Genomic DNA, 19,983 nt, shown 5'->3' with positions numbered 1-19,983 from the left:
TGCGCGCTCTTCTCGGGCAGCGGGCGGCTGCACTGGCGGCGCGGGGCGCAGGGCGCGGGGGGCGCGGCGCCCGGCACGGGTGGGGGGCTCCGGGCAGGGGCGCCCCAGTCCGCGTCTTGTCGTTGCCCCACGACTGCCCCGCACGCACACCCCCCCGTTCTTACGACGCCCCTCCGTTTCCAGGACACGCCTGCCCCGTTTCCAGCTTCCCCCCGCCTGAGCTCGCCAGGTGCCTCCAATATCGAGGCATCTGCTGCCCCCGCGCCCATGCCTTTCGGAGCCTTCTCCCCGGGGTCACTGCGTGCCCCTTAAGAGCCTTGGGAGCCTGCGGGGCACATCAGCTCCCGAGGAGTCTCCCGGTGAAGACACAGCCGGCCGTGGACTGGAACTGGGAAGAGGCGAGGTCAAGGAGCCCCTGCCGAGCCTCAGGAGAGAGGTGTCCGCCTCCCGCCGCGCCAGCTCGGGCAGGGACGCCAGCTTCGGGGTACGTTGGTTCGGCCTGTCTCCGCGCAGGATGCCCCCAAACCGGGGCATTGATCTTGCAGCCGAGGAGTCGGGTCTGGGGAGAAGAGCTGAGGGTGGTGGTTCTAACCGAAGGTGGAGAGGGCATTGCAGCCCCAGGCGCTGGTTTCACGGTGTCTTCCCGGGGCTTCAGCTGCACCGGAGATCGCTACTGGGGATCCCTAATCTCTTAAAACGGGAGTTGCCAAGGGCTTTAATCCAGAAAGCTTTTTCCACGGAACTCTTTTGAGAAAAAGCAGCTTGGTGAGTGAATTGAGAACCATATGCAGCTGACCTTGGAGCCTGGCGGCCTCTGTTGGGGCTGCTGGATCTTGGCCTCAGCGGAGGTGCCCGGCCAATGTTAACTCTCTTTTCTGTACCCTCTTGCGCCGGAGGCATGAGGATGGGAAGACTGAGGCCTAGAGAGCAGAAAGGACTTGGCTTCCCTGAGGCCCAGTGTGAGTTGCCAAGTACCAGAGGTAATGAGAATAGTGTGTGGCTGCTTCAGCCCGCTAAGGGTTGGCTGTGTTGAGGGCTCTACAGTTCCATCCACTCCTCTCCATCGCGTGTGGTAGGGGCTGTCGCGGTGTCCTTTGCAAAGGAGCCAGAGGAGGAAGCGCCCAGACGTTAGGAGTGCCCTGCCCCAAGTCACACACCTCACTGGTGCAGAGGCAGAATTTGAACCCAGTCCGGCTTTCAGAAGCCAGTCTTGTAGCCACTATTCACCATTGTTTTGCAGTACATGTTCTGACCCTGCCTGGGCTTGCCACATTCTGTTCCCAGGGTCACCTGAACCAGATCAGACTGTTGTCCTTGAGTTTTCCTTATGAAAAGGCTTTCGCTCGGATTCGTAGAATATAGTTGTCACCCAGGATTTGGAAGATTTCTGAGCAAATACTAGTGTACTGTGTGACAGACCTTGTTCTAAGTTCTTTATAAATATTAACTCATTCACTTTTCACATCGAGCCCTGACTTGGGTTATATTATTTCCCCCATTTATTTTTATTTTATTTAAAAAATTTAATGTTTATTCTTGAGAGAGAGAGAGAGAGAGAGAGAGAGAATATGCAAGTGGGGGAGGGGCAGAGAGAGAGGGAGACACAGAATCTGAAGCAGGCTCCAGGCTCCGAGCTGTCCCCACAGACCCCCATTGCTGCGCTTGAACTCACAAACTCATGAGATCATGACCTGAGCCGAAGTTGGATGCTTAAGCTACTGAGCCACCCAAGCTCCCTGAGTTTTGCTTTTTTAATGCTTAATTTATTTTTGACAGAGAGAGAGAGAGAGAAAGAGAGACAGAGAGATGGAGCGCGAGCTGGGGAGGGGCACAGAAAGAGGGAGACACAGAATCTCAAGCAGGCTCCAGGCTCTGAGCTGTCAGCACAGAGCCCAGATGTAGGGCTCAAACTCAAGAACTGTGAGATCATGACCTGAGCCAAAGTTGGATACTTAACTGACTGAGCCACCCAGCACTCCCATTTTTTTTCTTTTTTTAAGTGAGCTCTAGGGGCGTCTGGATGGTTCAGCCAGTTGATCATCAGATTCTTGATTTTGGCTCAGGTCATGATCCCAGGGCTATGGGCTAGAGCCCAGCATGGAGCCTGCTTAAGATTCTCATTTTCTCTCTCTCCGCCTCTGTCACTCTCCCCCGCTCATGCATGCTCTCTTGCTTGCTCTCTCTCTCTCTCTCTCTAAAACTTTTTTTTTCAACGTTTATTTATTTTTGGGACAGAGAGAGACAGAGCATGAACGGGGGAGGGGCAGAGAGAGAGGCAGACACAGAATCGGAAACAGGCTCCGAGCCATCAGCCCAGAGCCTGACGCGGGGCTCGAACTCACAGACCGCGAGATCGTGACCTGGCTGAAGTCGGACGCTTAACCGACTGCGCCACCCAGGCGCCCCTCTCTCTCTCTCTCTAAAGCAAAATAAACAAAAACCTTTTAAAGTAAGCTCTAGGCCCAACATGGGGCTTGAACTCATGACCCTGAGATCAAGTCGCATGCTCTACCCACTGAACCAGCCAGCCAGGTGAATTTCCCCCGTCTTACAGATTCAACAACAACAATAGGCACAGAGAGATTAAGTATCTTGTCAAGGTCACCCAATAAATGATCAAATGGAGTTCATCAGCCACTGTGCCAGCACTGCTCCCTGTCATGAGACAGAATCCTGCTTCTGGTCTAGTAAGGGGACATAGGTACAGAAATGCGTGAACAAGAGTATTCTGCACAGTGATAGTAGCATTAACGGTGATTTCTCAGTATCGCCTAATACTCAGGCAAGGTGAAATTTCTCTCATTGCCTCAAAGATATCTTCTTGCACTTGGCTTGTTTGAATCAGAATCCAAACAACATCTACACACTGCATTTGGCTACTCCATGTTTTGAGTAGTTTTCTTCTAAAACAGCCCTTTCCTTTTTTTTTTTTCTTATGTGATTGAATTCTAAGAATGATTTGCTTTTCAAAAATAACAAATCAATCAAAATAAAATGTTAAAAAAAAAATAAGCCAGAGAACTTTCCAGATTGTCCCTGTAATAAGAGGGCTCTGTCAACACCTGGGGGAACACAGGAGAATGTTCTCAAGGTGCATTCCCTACCCGCCCTCCTCTGCATGAGTTATTTCAGAAAAGAGGTGGGAGTCCCCAGACTTCAGGTCTCCCCGGCTGTAAGGTTCTATGATTAGGTCCAGCGCAAAATGCATTTTGAGGATCCCCAAAGTTCAGAGCCAGAGAAAGGTGTTAGGTGTTACCTGCTCATCTGCTCTGAAATGCCCCCTGGGGTGGCTCTGAGCCAGGGGGACTTGAGGCTCCTTTCCCAGACAATTTGATTTCATTTCCCAATAGATTCCTGCCGGCAAACCTGTTTCCTCCAGCAGCATCTGGGCTGTGTGACTCCAGCTTCCTTGCCTCTGGCTGATGCCACGAAGCTGCTCATTAGGGCTGGCAGAGAGCAGATGTGGCCAGGGCTTGGGGCCAGGAATGTCTCCTGCCACAGCCTGACCCAGTCCACAGCCCTGAGGCTGAGGGTGGGCTTAGGGATCTTCACTCCTTGCAGCCTCTGGGAGGTAGTTCTCCGTCCTTGCCCCTGTCCTACTCTGGCCAGCTGGTACTCGGGTCAGCCAGGGGACTGATCTGCCGCACGCCCCGTCCTGCAGCGAAAGCTGGAGCAGGCAAGCTCCACCCGTGCCCATGCCTCCTTTAACCAAGTTTATGAGTTTACGATTACCAAAGTAATACAAGTCTGTCGTAGACCACCTGGAAAACGCAGCAAAAGCACTAACAAGAAAAAAATTACTTGTTATCTGGCCATAGAAGGGTAACTACTATTCAGCACACATTGTTCCAACTTTCTTTCTGTGCATTTTTGTGTATTTTTTTAATAAAAGCTCTATTGAGATACAATTCACGTACCCTAAAGTTCACCCTTTTACGGTGCACAATTCACTGATGCAACAGTATACACATGTTGTGTGTTAATCACCTCGGGGTTTATCCATGTTGTCGCATGTATCAATATTTCATTCCTGGGGTGCCCGGGTGGCTCAATCGGTTAAGCGTCCCAGTTCGGCTCGGGTCATGATCTCATGGTTCATAGGTTTCAGCCCCCGCGTCTGGCTCTGTGCTGGCTGTTCAGAGCCTGGATCCTGCTTGGGATTCTGTGCCTCCCTCTCTCCCTGCTCCTCCCCCACTCACACTCTGTGTGTGTCTCTCTCTCAAAAATAAATAAACGTTAAAAAAAAAAAACTTTATTCCTTTTTATTGCCAGATAACACTCAATTACAGTTGACTCTTGAACGTGGGTTTAAACTGTGTGAGTCCACTTACATGCAGATTTTTTTCAGTAAACACTGGTAGTATAAATGTATTTCTCTTCCTTAAGATTTTCTCAGTAGCATTTTCTTTTCTCTAGCTTACTTTAATGCATATAATATGCAAAATAGGTGACTGTTCGTGTTAAGGCTTCCAGTCAGCAGTAGGTTGTTTGTAGCTAAGTTTTCCGGGAGCCAGAAGTTACACATGGGGGTGGGGGTGGGGGTGGGGGGTGGCACCTGGGTGGCTCAGTCGGTTAAGCATCCAGCTCTTGATGTCAGCTGCGGTCTTGACCTCGGGCTTGTGAGTTCAAGCCCCATGTTGGGGTCCTTGCTGGGTGTAACACTACTTAAAAAAAGTTGCACATGGATTTTGGACTATGTAGAGGTTGATGCCCCAACTTCCACATTCACCAAGGGGAAGCTGTGTACAGATGTACCACACATTTTGTTTATCCGTTTATCAGTTGATAGGTATTTGGGATGTTTCCACTTTGGGGCCATTATGAATAATGCTGCTATGAAAGGTGATGAGCACATTTTTGTGTGGACATGTGTTTTCAGTCTTCTTGGATACGTATTTTATTTTATTTAAATGTTTATTTATTTATTTTTGGAGAGACATTGCAGGCAGGGGAAGGACAGAGAGAGAGAGATTGAGAATCCCAAGCGGGCTCCTCACTGGTGCAGGGCTCGATCCCACAAACCATGAGATCGTGACCTGAGTCGAAATAAAGACTCAGATGCTCAACCACCTGAGCCACCCAGGCACCCCTGGATATATATATTTTTTACAGTGGCGTCTCTGCACCACGTGGTAACCCTGTGTTTAACCTCTCCAGGAACTGCCTGTTTCCTGCAACACCTGTACCACTTTGCACCCCCCAGCGGTGTCCACGGCTTCCCCACCTTCTCACTAATGCTGCTGATCTACCTTTTTGGTTCTAGCCATCCTAGTGGATGGGGGGTGATATCTCATTGTAGTTCTGATTGCCATTTCCCAAGCGACAAAATATCAAGCATCTTTTCATGCGCTTGTAGGTAATTTGTATATCTTTGGAGAAATGTCTACTCAAATCTTTTGCCCATTTTTATGTTGGCTTCTGTGTCTTCTGTTACTGAGTTGTAAGAGCTCTTTATATATTCTGGCTCCCATACATATGATTTGCGAGTATTTTCTCCCATCTGGGGCTGTCCTTTCATTTTCTTGATGAAGTCCTTTGATACTGGTGTAATTTTTTTTAATTTTTTTTAACGTTTATTTATTTTTGAGACAGAGGGAGACAGAGCATGAAAGGGGGAGGGTCAGAGAGAGGGAGACACAGAATCTGAAACAGGCTCCAGGCTCTGAGCTGTCAGCACAGAGCCCGATGCGGGGCTTGAACTCACGGACCGTGAGATCGTGACCTGAGCCGAAGTCGGCCGCTTAACCGACTGAGCCACCCAGGCGCCCCATACTGGTGTATTTTTAACATCCTCGTATGTGTTGGTACTTGTGGTTTTTCCACTTGAACTTATGTAGTTAAGAGCTCTAAAGTTAGGTGGTGAAGGCTTAAATTCTGACTCCGCTGCTGTGTGGGTCCTTTAGGCAAATTTCTTAACCTTTCTAAACTTCACTTCCCTGATCTGTAAAACAGGGAGGGGTATCAGGTCCACTGCATAAGGTTTGTTGTAAGGATTAAATCAGAAGATGGGCACAAAACTCTTGGCACATAGGAAGCCCTCAGTGGATGGTATTTACGGGTGCTCCGTGTTTCCAGCCCACTGTAAACATTCATCTTCCTCCTCTCTCTCCTTTTCTCCCTTGCCTCCCCCCCCCCTTTTTTTTCCTCTTTTTCCCTCCTTTTCAGCCTTCTTTGTAACAGATGCCCCGGGCTCCATTAGAGCTGGCTTGCCCCCCAGGGGTGGCCCTTGATGCCAAGAGTCCGCTGATCCCTCATCTGGGATCTGTTTTCTGTAGCCTTTGGGATTCCTGAACAGGGATGGCCTCCAGCTGATGCCAAACTGAGAGAAAGCTGAGCCCTGGATTTGTACTTAGTATTACATTTCACTCCCTTAGATGCGTTGCCAGGGCTGGGAAGGGCTGATGACAGGACATGCTGCGGCGTCAAGGGCACGCAGAGCTGGGGTGCAGGCGAGGGTTTCCCAGAGAGCTGGATTCCTGGGCTCCAGGTCACCCCCCTCCTGTGGCACACCGTCCTGCCCTCAGGTTTCCCCTTGGCAAGTCAGGTAGAACAATAGCTCCTTCCTGTGTCTCCCAGGCCAAGAAACAGTCAGGGATATTTAGAAGATACTGTCACTTAAAAAAATGTTTTTTTAATGTTTATTTTTGAGAGAGAGAGAGACAGAGCATGAGCGGGGGAGGAACAGACACACACACACACACACACACAGAATCTGAAGCAGGCTCCAGGCTCTGAGCTGTCAGCACAGAGCCCGACGTGGAGCTCAAACTCACAGACCATGAGATCATGACCTGAGCAGAAGTCAGACACTTAATCGACTGAGCCACCCAGGCACCTCTGAAGATACTGCCCACTTTAAAATGCTCAGGAGGACACTGCAGAGCCTGCTTGGGACACTCTCTCTCTCTCTCTCTCTCTCTCTCTCTCTCTTTCTCTGCCCCTCTTCTGCTTGTGCTCTCACTCTCAAAATAAATAATTAAACTTAAAAATAAACGCTCAGCAGGAAGAAATATGGGACACGTGGGAGAGTTCCTCCCTTTGGATTTGGATCATAGAGTGTCTGACTTAAGTTAGGCAAATCTTTATTAATATCATCTACTCTTTAGTCTTTGGGACATTCCCTGACATGACACTTACTGCCTTGTTCAGTTGGGATTCTGAACTTTTTAATGAAATATAACATACATACAGAAAAGAGCATAAAAGTACAGCTTGATGGGGTGCCTGGGAGGCTCAGTCGGTTAAGCGTCCGGCTTCAGCTCAGGTCATGATCTTATGGTCTGTGATTTGAGCCCCGCATCGGGCTCTGTGCTGACAGCTCGGAGCCTGGAGCCTGCTTCGGATCCTGTGTCTCCCTCTCTCTCTGCCCCTCCTCTGCTCACACTCTGTCTCTCAAAAATTAGTAAACATTAAAAAAATTGTTTTTAAATACAGCTTAATGACTTTCCACAAATCAAACGCGCTCAGGTACTTAGCACCTCATCAAGAAACACGGCGTGACGGGCCTCCAAAAGCTCTGTCCAGGCTTCCTGAGGGTTCGGCCCGCACCCCACCCCACCCCACCAACGGGACCCACTTTCCAGTCAAAATGCTTGGTTGTAAATGGCAGAAATCGAACTCGCATTGGCTTGGCTAAAAAAGGGGGTATTTTCCCCCACTGAGAAGCCCACGGGTGAATCTCGCCCAGCTGGATCCAGGCGCTCACGGCTCAGACTTTTTTTTCTCTGCTCACTTCTCTTCTGTGTTGGCTTTATACCCAAGCAGTGTCCCTCTCCCCTGCAGAGCTGCAAAACTCCTGGGATTGGACTTGGGGCAAATGTCCATTCCTGAGCCTGTCGCTTGGTCGGGGGATGACGTGCGGAATATACAGATGAACCAGGCTTGGTACACATGACTCCCTACGAACTGGGAAGTGGGCGGTCGGCTCCACGCAAACCACGTGCACTTTGTGTGAGTGAGGGGTGGCTCCCCAGAGAAGAATCTAGAGGCTGTTAGCAGAATAAGGAGGAACAAGTACTGAGTGGACCCAAAGAAACTCTGTCTAGTGCACTCGTCCACACTGATGCCTGGGAACGGACAGTCGTGAAAAAACACAGTGGCAAGGAGGCGGGGGCAAAGTGTCACTCAGGGCAGAGTGGTACCTGGCTTGAGAGAGGCACAGGTGAGGTGTCTTCAGAGGAAGCCGGGATGGGCACTCGCAGCAGAGAAGAGAGGAACATGGAGTGTTGCTTCCAGGTCACCTGACCTATAGGATGCTGGGTCGGAAGTATGGGAAGTGAGTCTGGAAAGCTGAAGGTTGCTGCACAGGGGAATGACACGATGAAATATACAGCATAGGTGGCGGATTCTGTCTCCCTCTCCCTCTCTGCCCCTCCCCTGCTCACACACTCTCAATCTCTCAAAAAGAAATTAAAACAAAAAAAAAAAAGAGGTAATTTCTACCTTCCAGGAGTGTTGGGAGGATGCAATTCACTCATGAAAATTAAGTCCTTGTCCTGGTACCTTTCGGACCCGTTCTTAACTTTGAACCCTGAGGTAACTGGGTGTGCTATACACAAGGCTCCTTATCAGGAAATCTCCCACAGGACCTGGTCTTCCCTGGGCTCCCGCACGGGGTAGGGTGTGTCAGTCCCCTTCCTAGTTCTCGAGTTCCAGTAATAAGATCAGATATCAGCTCTGGTATTGTGTGAGTCACTTAAGAAAATGTCTGGTTTCCTTGGAGTACATCGGCCTGTGGTTGAGACCCTCCCTAGCCAGAAAAGGGCTGGGCTGGCCAGGGCAGCTGTGTTTGGGCCAGACCTCAGGGTCCTTTGCTCTGCAGGGATCCCCCAGGATATGGGAGAGGCCGGCTGCCTGGGATCAGAAAATGCCAGGAGCTTAGAGACGGAAGTCCTGGGTCGGGGTCCCCCTTCCCCTACTATCTCTCCAAGCCTTGGGTCTTTCACCTAAGAAGTTGAGATCACAATGTCTACCAAAGGGGCCATTGAGTCAAAACAGCATCTAGCACTCGTATGTCAGCAAATGCAAATTGAGTTCCCTTCCTCTCCTGTGCCCTGTTGTCGTGGAGAAGCACATCTTTGAGGAGAGGAGATAACACGTGCAGAGCAGGAAGGTGGCTGCTCTCCTTATGTTCCGGGAGTGAGCGTATTGTCCGGGACTCTGGAGACAGCGTCGGAGTCAGCAGATGTCAGGTCCGTTGGGTGTCCTCCACCCACTCCTGCAGCCTCTGGATAAGTGGGATCAGCTCACGATTTTAGACCCAGCTTCTCCCGGTGGTGATATGGCGGGGGGGTGGGGTGGCTTAGTGGGGAGCAAATACTGTGGAAGCAAGGAGGAGACTTCCAGCCTCCTCCTTCCAAAGCAGCTTATCTTTGAGACCTCGGGCTGTGCGAGCTTGGCTCAGGGTTCCTTCCACTGTGCGGGACAAGAGTGACATTCTTAAGATCCACCACAGGACCCAGGAGTGGCTGGGGACTAGAGGTGGGCTTGGGAGATGCCGGGATTCCAAATGTAGGTGACCTCAGGGTGTCTCATCTGGGTGGAGAAGTCATCTGCCCCAGGTCTCCTAGCTGCTAAGTGGCACCAGAGGGCTCAGTGCCAGCCCTCCCTTCTCCATCCAGCAGGAGAGACCACCCGTTCGCACCCATTTGGAAAAATGTACCCTGCCCCTGGTCTGTGCCCAGCTCCAGGCGGGGGCTGGGCAGCTCTGTTCCACCTGCAGGGACCTTTCGGTCAGTAAGGGAAGGCAAAACCCTCCCCCTGTGCGGGGTTATCTCCTCCGGTGAGACGCTGACCCAGCCTCCCTCCTGCTTCCTCAGGCCCTGAAGAACCCGAGGACGTCTTCCATGGATTTGTGATTGAGGTGGGCAGCTCTCCCAGCGGCCCTAGACTACCGTGAGTAACCTCAGCATGGAGGCAAACCGTGGCCAAGGGCCTGACTGCTGTCACCTCCTCCTTCCCTGGTTCTGTTCCACCTCCCCCTCAACTGCTTTCTTCTGCACATTCACGCAGCTCCAGAAGGGTACCTTCCCTCTGGAGTCCCAGCATCCCGCAGCACTCTACTCCCTGCAGGTGGCAACAGTTGGTGTTCTTTGTCTCTGTCATTTATTTGTTTACTTTTAATAACAAAAGCTGTAGCTGCGTGTTTAAAAGAAGTCAAACAACACAGACCGCGCACTGTGTGGAAAGTGCAAGTTGCATGTTATGGGATTTGCTACATGCCCTGCCCCCATGCTCATTCCATTACTCCAGTGCCAGTATCAATCCCCTTTTTACAGATGGGTAAACTGAGTCACAGGCAGATTAAGTGTTTTGTCCGAGATCACAGGCTAGGAAGTGGCTGAACCTGGGGAGGGAGCCAAATGACTCATCAAGCTGTTTAGCTAAATAACCTAAAATTGTCCCCCAAAAAGGAATTCTTAAGCAAAAGGTGGAGATTCTGTTTTTAAAAAAGAGAGAGAGAGAGGGAAAGAAAGAAAGAAAGAGAAAGAAAGAAGGAGGGAGGGAGGCAAGGAGGGAGGGGGAAGGAAGAAAGAAGGGAAGAAAGAAAGAGGAGTAAGGCAGAGAGAGAGAGGGAGAGAAAGGCAGGGGAGGGGAGGAAGTAAGGACGAACATACATTTCCCGCAGTAGTCTGCAACTGGCCTTTGCTCTGCAGGGTCTAGATCATGGCCGATGTCTTAAAGTCCTGTTGCCGGGGGAGCGCCCAACGAGACGGCTGTAGTCCAGGGAGCCCCCCACAGGTCGGGGGGTCCAGACCCGGGGTCCGCTCTCTGCAAGCACCGGGCGGGAGTTGGGCTGCGGCGCGGCTAGCGGGCCGCGGTCCCCAACGGCTGCACTCTCCTCCCGCAGGCCCCCGGCCGGCGGCATGTGGCTGCCGCGCATCTCCAGCACGGCCGTGACCGTGCTCCTGCTGGCGCAGACCGCCATCCTGCTTTTCCTGGTCTCCTGGCCCAGGCCGCCGTCCCCGGTGGGCGGCAAAGAGCGGGTGCACGTGCTGGTGCTGTCCTCGTGGCGCTCGGGCTCGTCTTTCGTGGGCCAGCTCTTCAGCCAGCACCCCGACGTCTTCTACCTGATGGAGCCCGCGTGGCACGTGTGGACCACCCTGTCGCAGGGCAGCGCGCCGGCGCTGCACATGGCCGTGCGCGACCTGGTGCGCTCCGTCTTCCTGTGCGACATGGACGTGTTCGACGCCTACCTGCCGTGGCGCCGCAACCTGTCGGACCTCTTCCAGTTCGCGGTGAGCCGCGCGCTGTGCTCGCCGCCGGCCTGCACCGCCTTCCCGCGCGGCGCCATCAGCAGCGACACGGTGTGCAAGCCGCTGTGCGGGCGGCGGCCCTTCGGCGTGGCGCAGGAGGCCTGCCGCTCCTACAGCCACGTGGTGCTCAAGGAGGTGCGCTTCTTCAACCTGCAGGTGCTCTACCCGCTGCTCAACGACCCCGCGCTCAACCTGCGCATCGTGCACCTGGTGCGGGACCCGCGGGCCGTGCTGCGCTCCCGCGAGCAGACGGCCAAGGCGCTGGCGCGCGACAACGGCATCGTGCTGGGCACCAATGGCACCTGGGTGGAGTCCGACCCCGGCCTGCGCGTGGTGCGCGAGGTGTGTCGCAGCCACGTGCGCATCGCCGAGGCCGCCACCCGCAAGCCGCCGCCCTTCCTGCGCGGCCGCTACCGCCTGGTGCGCTTTGAGGATCTGGCGCGGGCGCCGCTGCCCGAGATCCGCGAGCTCTACGACTTCGCGGGCCTGAGCCTCACGCCGCAGCTCGAGGCCTGGATCCACAACAGCACGCACGGGTCCGGGCCCGGCGCCCGCCGCGAGGCCTTCAAGACCTCATCCAGGAACGCGCTCAACGTCTCCCAGGCCTGGCGCCACGCGCTGCCCTTCGCCAAGATCCGCCGCGTGCAGGAGCTGTGCGCCGGCGCGCTGCAGCTGCTGGGCTACCGGGCCGTGGCCTCCGAGGCCGAGCAGCGCGACCTCTCCGTGGACCTGGTGCAGCCGCTCGGCACTAGCAGCTTCAGCTGGGCGTCGTCCACCGCGGCGCACCCCCGACCTTAGCGCAGGCCCCCCAGGCTGTGGCGGCGGGGGAGGGAGCCGGTCACGCAGCGCCCAGGCTGCTAGTGGAGGGGACCGGAGTTGGGGAGTCTTCCTCCGTAGTAGGAATGGACTGAGTCCCCGAAACTCCATGCTTCTTTTTTCTTGCTTCTTGCTTTTCCTTCGAGCCCTCCTTAGGAGCTGGGTTCCCTCCCGTCGGGTGCACGCTTCACGGAAAGCAAAACTGTGTCCACGCTTCCTGTGGGCACCGCGAATAAGTTCAGACCACTCGGCGGCTACTGGAGTGCTTTCTTCCTAAGTCTCTTTTCCTTTTGGATGCATCATCCAACAGCTGACAAGGGGGTCCCGGCCCTACCTGGGACTAGAGGGGGCGCTGCGGTGAGCTGGCCCCTCAAGTCCAGCCCCTCCCCCCGACACCCCAGACTTGTTGCCCCCAGGTCCCACCACCACACTCTATCAGAGCTGTTGGCATTTATATTGCTTGTTTCTTTCAGCAAGAAATCAGACGAGATGCCTCTTATCTTGTGGTCTCCCTCGAGCCTCTCTCTGCCCTATCCTCCCAGGAGCCCACATACCCCCATCACCTGCCCTGACAGTAAAGGTCCCACCCACAGAAATAAAAAATTAATGAATCTGCGCGATACTGGAGTTTACAGTCTGTGAAGTTTGACGGGCAGAACACAAAACTGGAGGGACTTGTCCGAGGTGACACCATGAGGAGGGTGGAGGCAGGATGGAGGGTTTTGCTCTGAGGCTACAGCGGGAGGTGGAGGGGTGAATGAGGCTTGCAGAGACCTGTCACTTTTACGAAGGAAGGGCAGATTCTCCCGTTTTACTCGTTTTACTCGCACTAGGGAAGACCAAGCAGCCATGGCTGGGGCCACAGCTGCGGGCTACAGGAAGCGATGAGCTAACCGAGCCCAGAGTGCAGCAGCTAGAGAGCCTGCTGGATGAGGCTGGTGGGAGGCCTCGGGAGGCCTGGGCAGCAAGCCAGGCAGAGCATGTGGAAAGCAAGAAGTTGGCATCAGAATCAGTGCCTGGAGGGCAGGTCACAGGGCGACTGTAACCAGATAAATCTGGCCAGGAGACTGGAAGGAAAAAGCCTGCGGGGTGATTGTCTTCCCTTGGTCCTCCCAGGCCAGGCCCTAGACGAGAGCAGAATACCATTCCTGCCTGCAAGCCACAATACCTGGCTTCGGCTGCAGAGACTTATTAAAGGGATGCTGGGTGTCCAGACGGCTTAGTCCTGAGCTCAGCAAATGAAAATGAGAGTTAGCAAGCACCCAGTAAGTGTTTAAAAGGAAAAGGGGGGCGGGGCGGAGCTCACAGACCCTCTGGGAAGAACAGGGCAGCAGATTTGAGTGCACACAAACTTTGGGGCACAGTGTTGGTGTGGGCCTGACAGTTGCCAGAACTTGTGTGCCCGTCACCTCCGGAGATAAGGGAGCTGCCCTCACTGTTGCCCTCACTTGCCAGAAGGGGTTCTGGAGGCCGCTAGCTTCTTTTTCTCTGCCCAGGTATGGCCTTGGATTGATGGGACCTTGACTGTGGACCCTCATCCTTGCTGCAAAGCAGGCAGGCAAGAGGGAATCTGGCATTTCCCACGTCTTTTCTGGCAGGGAGTAGAGACATATTGACCTTGAAGCTAAAGCTTCAGGACCCCTCACTTAAGGAGCCGTCAAGCTGTAGAAGCTTCAGGCCTCATAAAACCTCCATCTGCTCCTTCACAGTAACACGGGGAAGGTATTTAAACCCCCACATTTGTTAATGGGGATTCTGCAACTTTGAAAGGCTCAGGTCACATAGCTTAATATACAGGACAGACCTCGGGGCGCCTGGGTGGCTCGGTTGGTTGAGTGCATCCGACTCTTGATTTCACTTCAGGTCATGATCTCATGGTCTTGGGATCAAGCCCTGCATCGGACTCTGCTGGGAGTGGAACCTCTTTAAGATTCTGTGTGTGTGTGTGTGTGTGTGTGTGTGTGTGTGTATCCCTCTGCCACTCTCCCCTGCTCGTGCTCTATCTATCTATCTATCTATCTATCGGATATTCGATAGATAGGAGAGAGCTCAAACTCGCATTTCTGACTTCAATGCTTACAGTTCTAACAAACTGAACTGGGATGCAGTAAAGGACCCCACTACCAGCCTGGAGAGCCAGATCATTCCCCTGGTAATGACATAGGTCTCTAGGTGTTAGGGCGCCATCCAGGCATTTGGCTGCAAACATCTCAAGGACCTGAGTGTTGAAGGGTATGGTAGGCAGTGGGCTGGGGCATCGAGGCCCCTACTATTGGCCCCTTTTCTCCCTGCCTGCCCCTCCCTGTCCTCTGCCCTGTGCTGGCCACTGGGGATAAAAGTAGCCTGCTGGCCCTACCTGGAAGGATCACAGTGCCAAGTGGAGGTGTCAGCCTAGGAATGGTCCTGGACAATGTGGTATGTTCAGGCAAAGAGGGATGAGCAAGATGTTCGTGGTACCAGAGACCAAGAATAGGGAGATACTGATCCCTTGTGGGGCCCAGGAAGGCTTTGGGATGGCTCAGAGCCCAGCCTGATAGTGGCCTCACACAAGTTTCATTTGCCCTTGCTCCGGTCGCAGACCGTATGGATGGCCACCATTAATGGTCTTTGCTCTGTGATTCATCCATTCTGGATGTACACCCCAGATCCCAGAAAGGGGATGACTGGCTCCCAGACCTGGATCCCTGCATATAGTGTACTCTGGGCAAGCCTCTGGGTGAATGTATGTATGCCCGGTGTACCTGGTTCTAAGCAAGGCTGGGGGTGAACCCAGATCAGGTTTCCGGACAAGGACAGGCAGTACCCAATTGAGTGTTTCAATGAGTCAGGACAGTTCAGACCCTGGAGACATAGTGAGGGGATAGAGCAGTCACAGACCTTGCTCTCGTCGGGAGTACAGACCCAAAGTAAATAGGTCCGCAGATAAACCTGCAAACATAAATGTCAATTGTGCTCTAAGAAGAAATAATAAGAATGGGGAGAGGATGACCTACTTTAGTATGGGGAGTCAGGAGGACCTCTTTGAAGAGGAAACACTGATTCGAATAAATGAAGGAAGAATGGGAGCTCATCAAGCATAGAATGAAGAAAAGGAGCCAGATTAAAGACAGGGATTCATCCCCCTTGGAATCAAGTTTCCTTGACAAAATTAAAAACTCACTCGTGGGTCCAGACTCATGAGATTAGAGAAGTCCCCAGGAGGTGACCAAGTTTTTGTGTCTATAGTGCAGATTCCTAGAAGTCGAACTATTGGACCAAGAAGCATTTGTGTCTTAAATGTGAAACTACCAAATTACTTTAAAAATGGAGTACTAACTTAAAGTCTCTGGAATGGTGTCGACAATGCCCTTACCTTCCTCTCCTACTGACCACCCCCCCCCCCGTCACCTGTACAGGGGTAAGTCAGTCATTTTCATTTTTACCTACCCGATGGAATATTATCCAGTGATAAAAAGAAATGAGCGATCAAGCCATGAAAAGACACAGAGGAAACCAAAATGCCCATTACTAAAAGAAAAAAGCCAATGAAGAAGTTGCATGCTATATGATTCCAACTAATATGACATTCTGGAAAAGGCAGAACTATGAAGACAGTAAAAATATCAGTGGCTGCCAGAGGTTGGGCATGGGGAAGGGAGGGATGAATGGATGAGGCATAGGGTTTAGGGTCAATGAAAATACTCTCCATGATACTATAACTATGGGTATATGTCATTATATATTTGTCTAAACCTGTAGAATGTACAGCACTAATAGCAAACTCTAAGGTACACTATAGACTTTCGGTGATTATGACGTATGCATGTAGGTTCATCCTTGGTCACAAATGTACCGCTCTGGTGAGTGATATTGATAATGGGAGAGGCTACCAATGTGTGAGGGCAGGATGTATATGGGAAACCTCTGTACATCTCCCTCAATTTTGTTATAAACCTAAAACTGCTCTAAAAATGTTAAGTCTTTAGAAAAAAAAAATGGACCAAAAAACACTGGTAGCCTCAGGAGGGAGTGGGAGTCTGCTGAAATGAGAGGGTTTGGCCAATGACACAGAGACTGAAGCAACCACTGCAGAGTGGACTTTGAATGTTCCTGGGGTGGCAGGTCGTTCTGCCAATCATGCTTTCTCCCTTGGGGGTAAGATTGGAGAACCTGGCTGGCCCTGCAGTCCTGGTGCCATTCTGATCCAAGTCTTCAAGTCCGCCACACCTCCATTTGTTTGTTCAACACACATTATGAACTGAGCAGTAACAGTGCAAAAGTAGGGAAGAATCACCGGTATTAGGAATGTGTGGGCATGGGGGGGGGTGAGTTGCAATTTTTAGTAGGGTGATCAGCGTAGGTCTTGTTGAGAAAGTGACATGTGAGCAAAGTCTTAAAGGAAGTGAGGCAGTTAATTAAGGGGTAATGATAGGTAGAATGTCCCAGAGGAGGAAAGGGACAATACAAAAATCCTAAGGAGGGAACCCATTTGGCATATTGGGAGAACAGCAAGAGGCTAGTGGGTCTGGTCTGGGAGGCCAGAGGAAGAGAGCTAGGAGATGAGAAAGCAAGAGAGAGGGAGTCAGATCATGTAGGACTTTGTAGGCCTTGGTGAGGACTTTGGCTTTTCCTTGGAATGAGATGGAGGGTGTCCAAGGCCACTCTCGCTCTGTGGTACTCCTCAGTCAAATAACTGTGCATATAATAATCATATATGTATGTAACATGTCAGATATTTTTTAAATAATAGATCATTGCACTGCCTATGTTAATATCCTTATTTAGTGTATTGGCTAGTCTTGCAAGTTTCTCAACTGGATCAAGTCAATCACACTGTGGCCTTCTTCTGTAACTTCGATTTTCCCCTCACTTTATATTCCACAGACTCATCATGTTGTTGCTTGCAGCTTTAAGTAACTTATTTCAATGACTGAATAGTATTTTATTGAAAATTATATCACAATTTTGTTAACTCATTCTCGTCTTGATGGACGTCCAGCTTGTTTTCAGCTGTTTGCTGTTACCACGCTACTAGGAACCATCTTGCATGAGCCTCCTGGTGCCAACGTTAGAGGATATTTATCTGGGAGCGAACTTGCTGGATCGTGAGACTCTTCATTTGACATTATTGCAAAATGGTTGTCAATTTACCGCTCAGGAGTTCAGTTGCTCTGCGACGTCACGAACAACTGGCATTCTCAAGACTTCAAATTTTTTGGCTATTGGATGGTTGATAAATGATCTCATCGTGACTTCATTTTCGGTTTCACTGATAAATAATGAGGTTAAGCATCTTTTCCTATTTTTGTTGGCAATTTGTGTTTTCTCTTTGATGAGGTACCTATTCAGTTCTTTTGTCCCTTTGTCATTTTCTTACCTGGGTTTCAGGAGTGCTTTATAGACCCTGGATACTACTCCTTTGCTGCTTACAAAAATATCGCAAATATCTTTTCCCAGTTTGTGGTTTGTCTTTTTGCTGTTTTTATGATAACGCTTGAATAACACGTTCTTTTTTTTTTTTAATGTTTATTTATTTTTGAGAGAGAGAGATACAGAGTGTGAGCAGGGTAGGGGCAGAGAGAGAGAGACATACACAGAATCCGAAGCAGGCTCCAGGCTCCGAGCCGTCAGCACAGAGCCTGATGCCGGGCCCAAACTCACGAGCGGTGAGATCATGACCTGAGCTGAAGTCAGACACCCAACCGACTGGGCCACCCAGGTGCCCCTACAAGTTCTTAATTTAAAACAAATTTATCAGTCCTTTCCTTTATAATCTTTGATTTTTCTATCTAGTTTAAGAGTTCCTTCACTATTGTGAAGTCATAACTATATTCGACATTGTCTTCTACAAGTTTTATAGTTCTGCATCTCTCTGTAAGTGAAACAAGTGAGATGGTTGGTAGAGTTCTAAAAAGGAAACAAGCGAAAAATCTAGTTGCTTCCTAATTTTCTTGCAGGCTTGTGTCTCCTGGACTTTGTATTGCCTTTCAGGTTTTTTTTTTTTTTTCTCATTAAGAGAAGAAAGAGGAACTTTCTTCACCCTGCCATTAACAATTTGAGCTTCTTAACCATTTCGTCCATAGCTTGAGGTCAATTCCACTATTTTTCCTAGGACACTCTTCTTTCTGTTCTAATCTGGGGAGGTGGCTGCTAGGACTTAGGCACAGAAGTCAGTCTAACCCTCCAGGTTAAATCCATGATTTCTTGTTTTGCACATCTTTCTCTTTCTCGGTCATCACTCCTTAACTTTGCCAGAGGACATACTCAGCTTCCTTAGAAAGGGCACATATGGGGTGCCTGGGTGGCTCAGTCGGTTAAGCACTGGACTTTGGCTGAGGTAACGATCCCCCCGGTTCATGGGGCTGAGCCCTGCATTGGGCTCTGTGCTGACAGCTGAGCCTAGAGCCCGCTTTGGTTTCTGTGGCTCCCTCTCTCTCTGCTCCTCCGCCTGCCTTGCCCTGTCTCTGTCTCAAAAATAAACATTAAAAATTAAAAAAAAATTTAACGTTTATTTATTTTTGAAAGACAGAGAGAGACAGTGTGAGCAGGGGAGGGGCAGAGAAAGAGGGAGACAGAGAATCTGAAGCAGGTTCCAGGCTCTGAGCTGTCAGCGCAGAGACTGACGTGGGGCTTGAACTCATGAACCCTGATATCATGACCTGAGCCGAAGCCCACACTTAACCGACTAAGCCACCCAGGTGCCCCTAAAAGAATGTTTTTTTTTTTTTAATTTTTTTTTCAACGTTTATTTATTTTTGGGACAGAGAGAGACAGAGCATGAACGGGGGAGGGGCAGAGAGAGAGGGAGACACAGAATCGGAAACAGGCTCCAGGCTCTGAGCCATCAGCCCAGAGCCCGACGCGGGGCTCGAACTCACGGACCGCAAGATCGTGACCTGGCTGAAGTCGGACGCTTAACCGACTGCGCCACCCAGGCGCCCCTAAAATAATGTTTTTTAAAAGAAAGGGCACATCAAACATACATTTTCTGAGTCCTGCAAGTGTAAATGTCATTTTTTTTAACCTCTCAATTCAGAATTTGGGGATAGACTTGTAAATTCAAAATAATGTTTCCTAATGTGATACACTATTGATTGTTATATAACCCTAAAATAATGTTTCTTCCACTTCTTACACACTCTCATGGTCTGAGAAATGTACCAGAAGATAGCATTAAATATTTCATGACTTTTCTTAATACTTACTATTTCCATTTTAGATGTTTCTTGGTTGATGCAAAATCCCAGTTGCAGTGTTGAGGAACGGACATTAGCTCTCAAAACAAAATCTTCAAGAGGGAACTCTAATAAACAATCTTGCTAATGTTCTTGAATTAATATTATGTAAAATACTATGAACTTTGCAAGCAATGCATTTCTTTAAAATTTGTTGACGTTTATGTTGAGAGAGAGAAAGAACAGGCTGGGGAAGGGCAGAGAGAGAGGGGAACAGAGGATCCAAAGCAGGCAGGCTCTGTGCTGACAGCAGAGAGCCAGATGCTGAGCTTGGATTTCCCCAACTGTGGGATCATGACCTGAGCTGAAGTCAGATGCTTAACCGACTGAGCCACCCAGGCGTCCCTGCAAGCAAGGCTTTTTACTTTAAAGAAAGTTAAGCTTTCAAAAAATTCACTTTCCCTCCAAATATCGGAGGTATTGCTGATGTCTTCCAGCCTCCTTCACCTGGCTGCTGAACCATCTGATTCTCATTGCTAGATCCGTTTGAAATCTACGCGCCGGGTCTGGGGAGGGTATGCAATTCCCCTACTGTCTTATAGGTGGCGCTGCAGGGAAGGGCAGAGCTTAGCACATCCTACTCTGGAGCAGGAGACACTTGCCCAGTAGGGGGCGTAGCCCGTGGGTGCCAGGTTTCGGTGAGCCGTACGCAACGTCAGGGGAGGGAACAATTCTCGCCCCGCCTCTGCCATCTGCAG

The 19,983-nt window shown here is 50.8% G+C and overlaps 1 protein-coding gene across 1 annotated transcript; it reads left to right on the top strand.

The window, feature by feature from the left end:
- The first annotated feature begins 364 nt into the window (after positions 1–364).
- LOC124511866 (carbohydrate sulfotransferase 6) lies at positions 365–12,680 on the top strand. Its single transcript, XM_047079257.1, has 3 exons — positions 365–484; positions 9,819–9,894; positions 10,850–12,680. The coding sequence occupies exon 3, from the start codon at positions 10,866–10,868 to the stop codon at positions 12,051–12,053; it is 1,188 nt and encodes a 395-aa protein (XP_046935213.1). The 5' UTR covers positions 365–484; positions 9,819–9,894; positions 10,850–10,865; the 3' UTR covers positions 12,054–12,680.
- The last annotated feature ends 7,303 nt before the right edge of the window (positions 12,681–19,983 follow it).

This window comes from Lynx rufus, unplaced genomic scaffold (genome assembly GCF_022079265.1).
Source record: "Lynx rufus isolate CCGP_SWC_20201006 ecotype Redwood Valley unplaced genomic scaffold, mLynRuf1.p SCAF_16, whole genome shotgun sequence".
Taxonomy (NCBI): domain Eukaryota; kingdom Metazoa; phylum Chordata; class Mammalia; order Carnivora; family Felidae; genus Lynx; species Lynx rufus.
The sequence above is the reverse complement of the archived record's forward strand: the minus strand, read 5'-3'. Positions and strand labels throughout refer to the sequence as shown.

Bases quoted from the DNA above. Each gene is read 5' to 3' on its own strand.
- LOC124511866 (XM_047079257.1), top strand. From the start codon at position 10,866: ATGTGGCTGCCGCGCATCTCCAGCACGGCCGTGACCGTGCTCCTGCTG.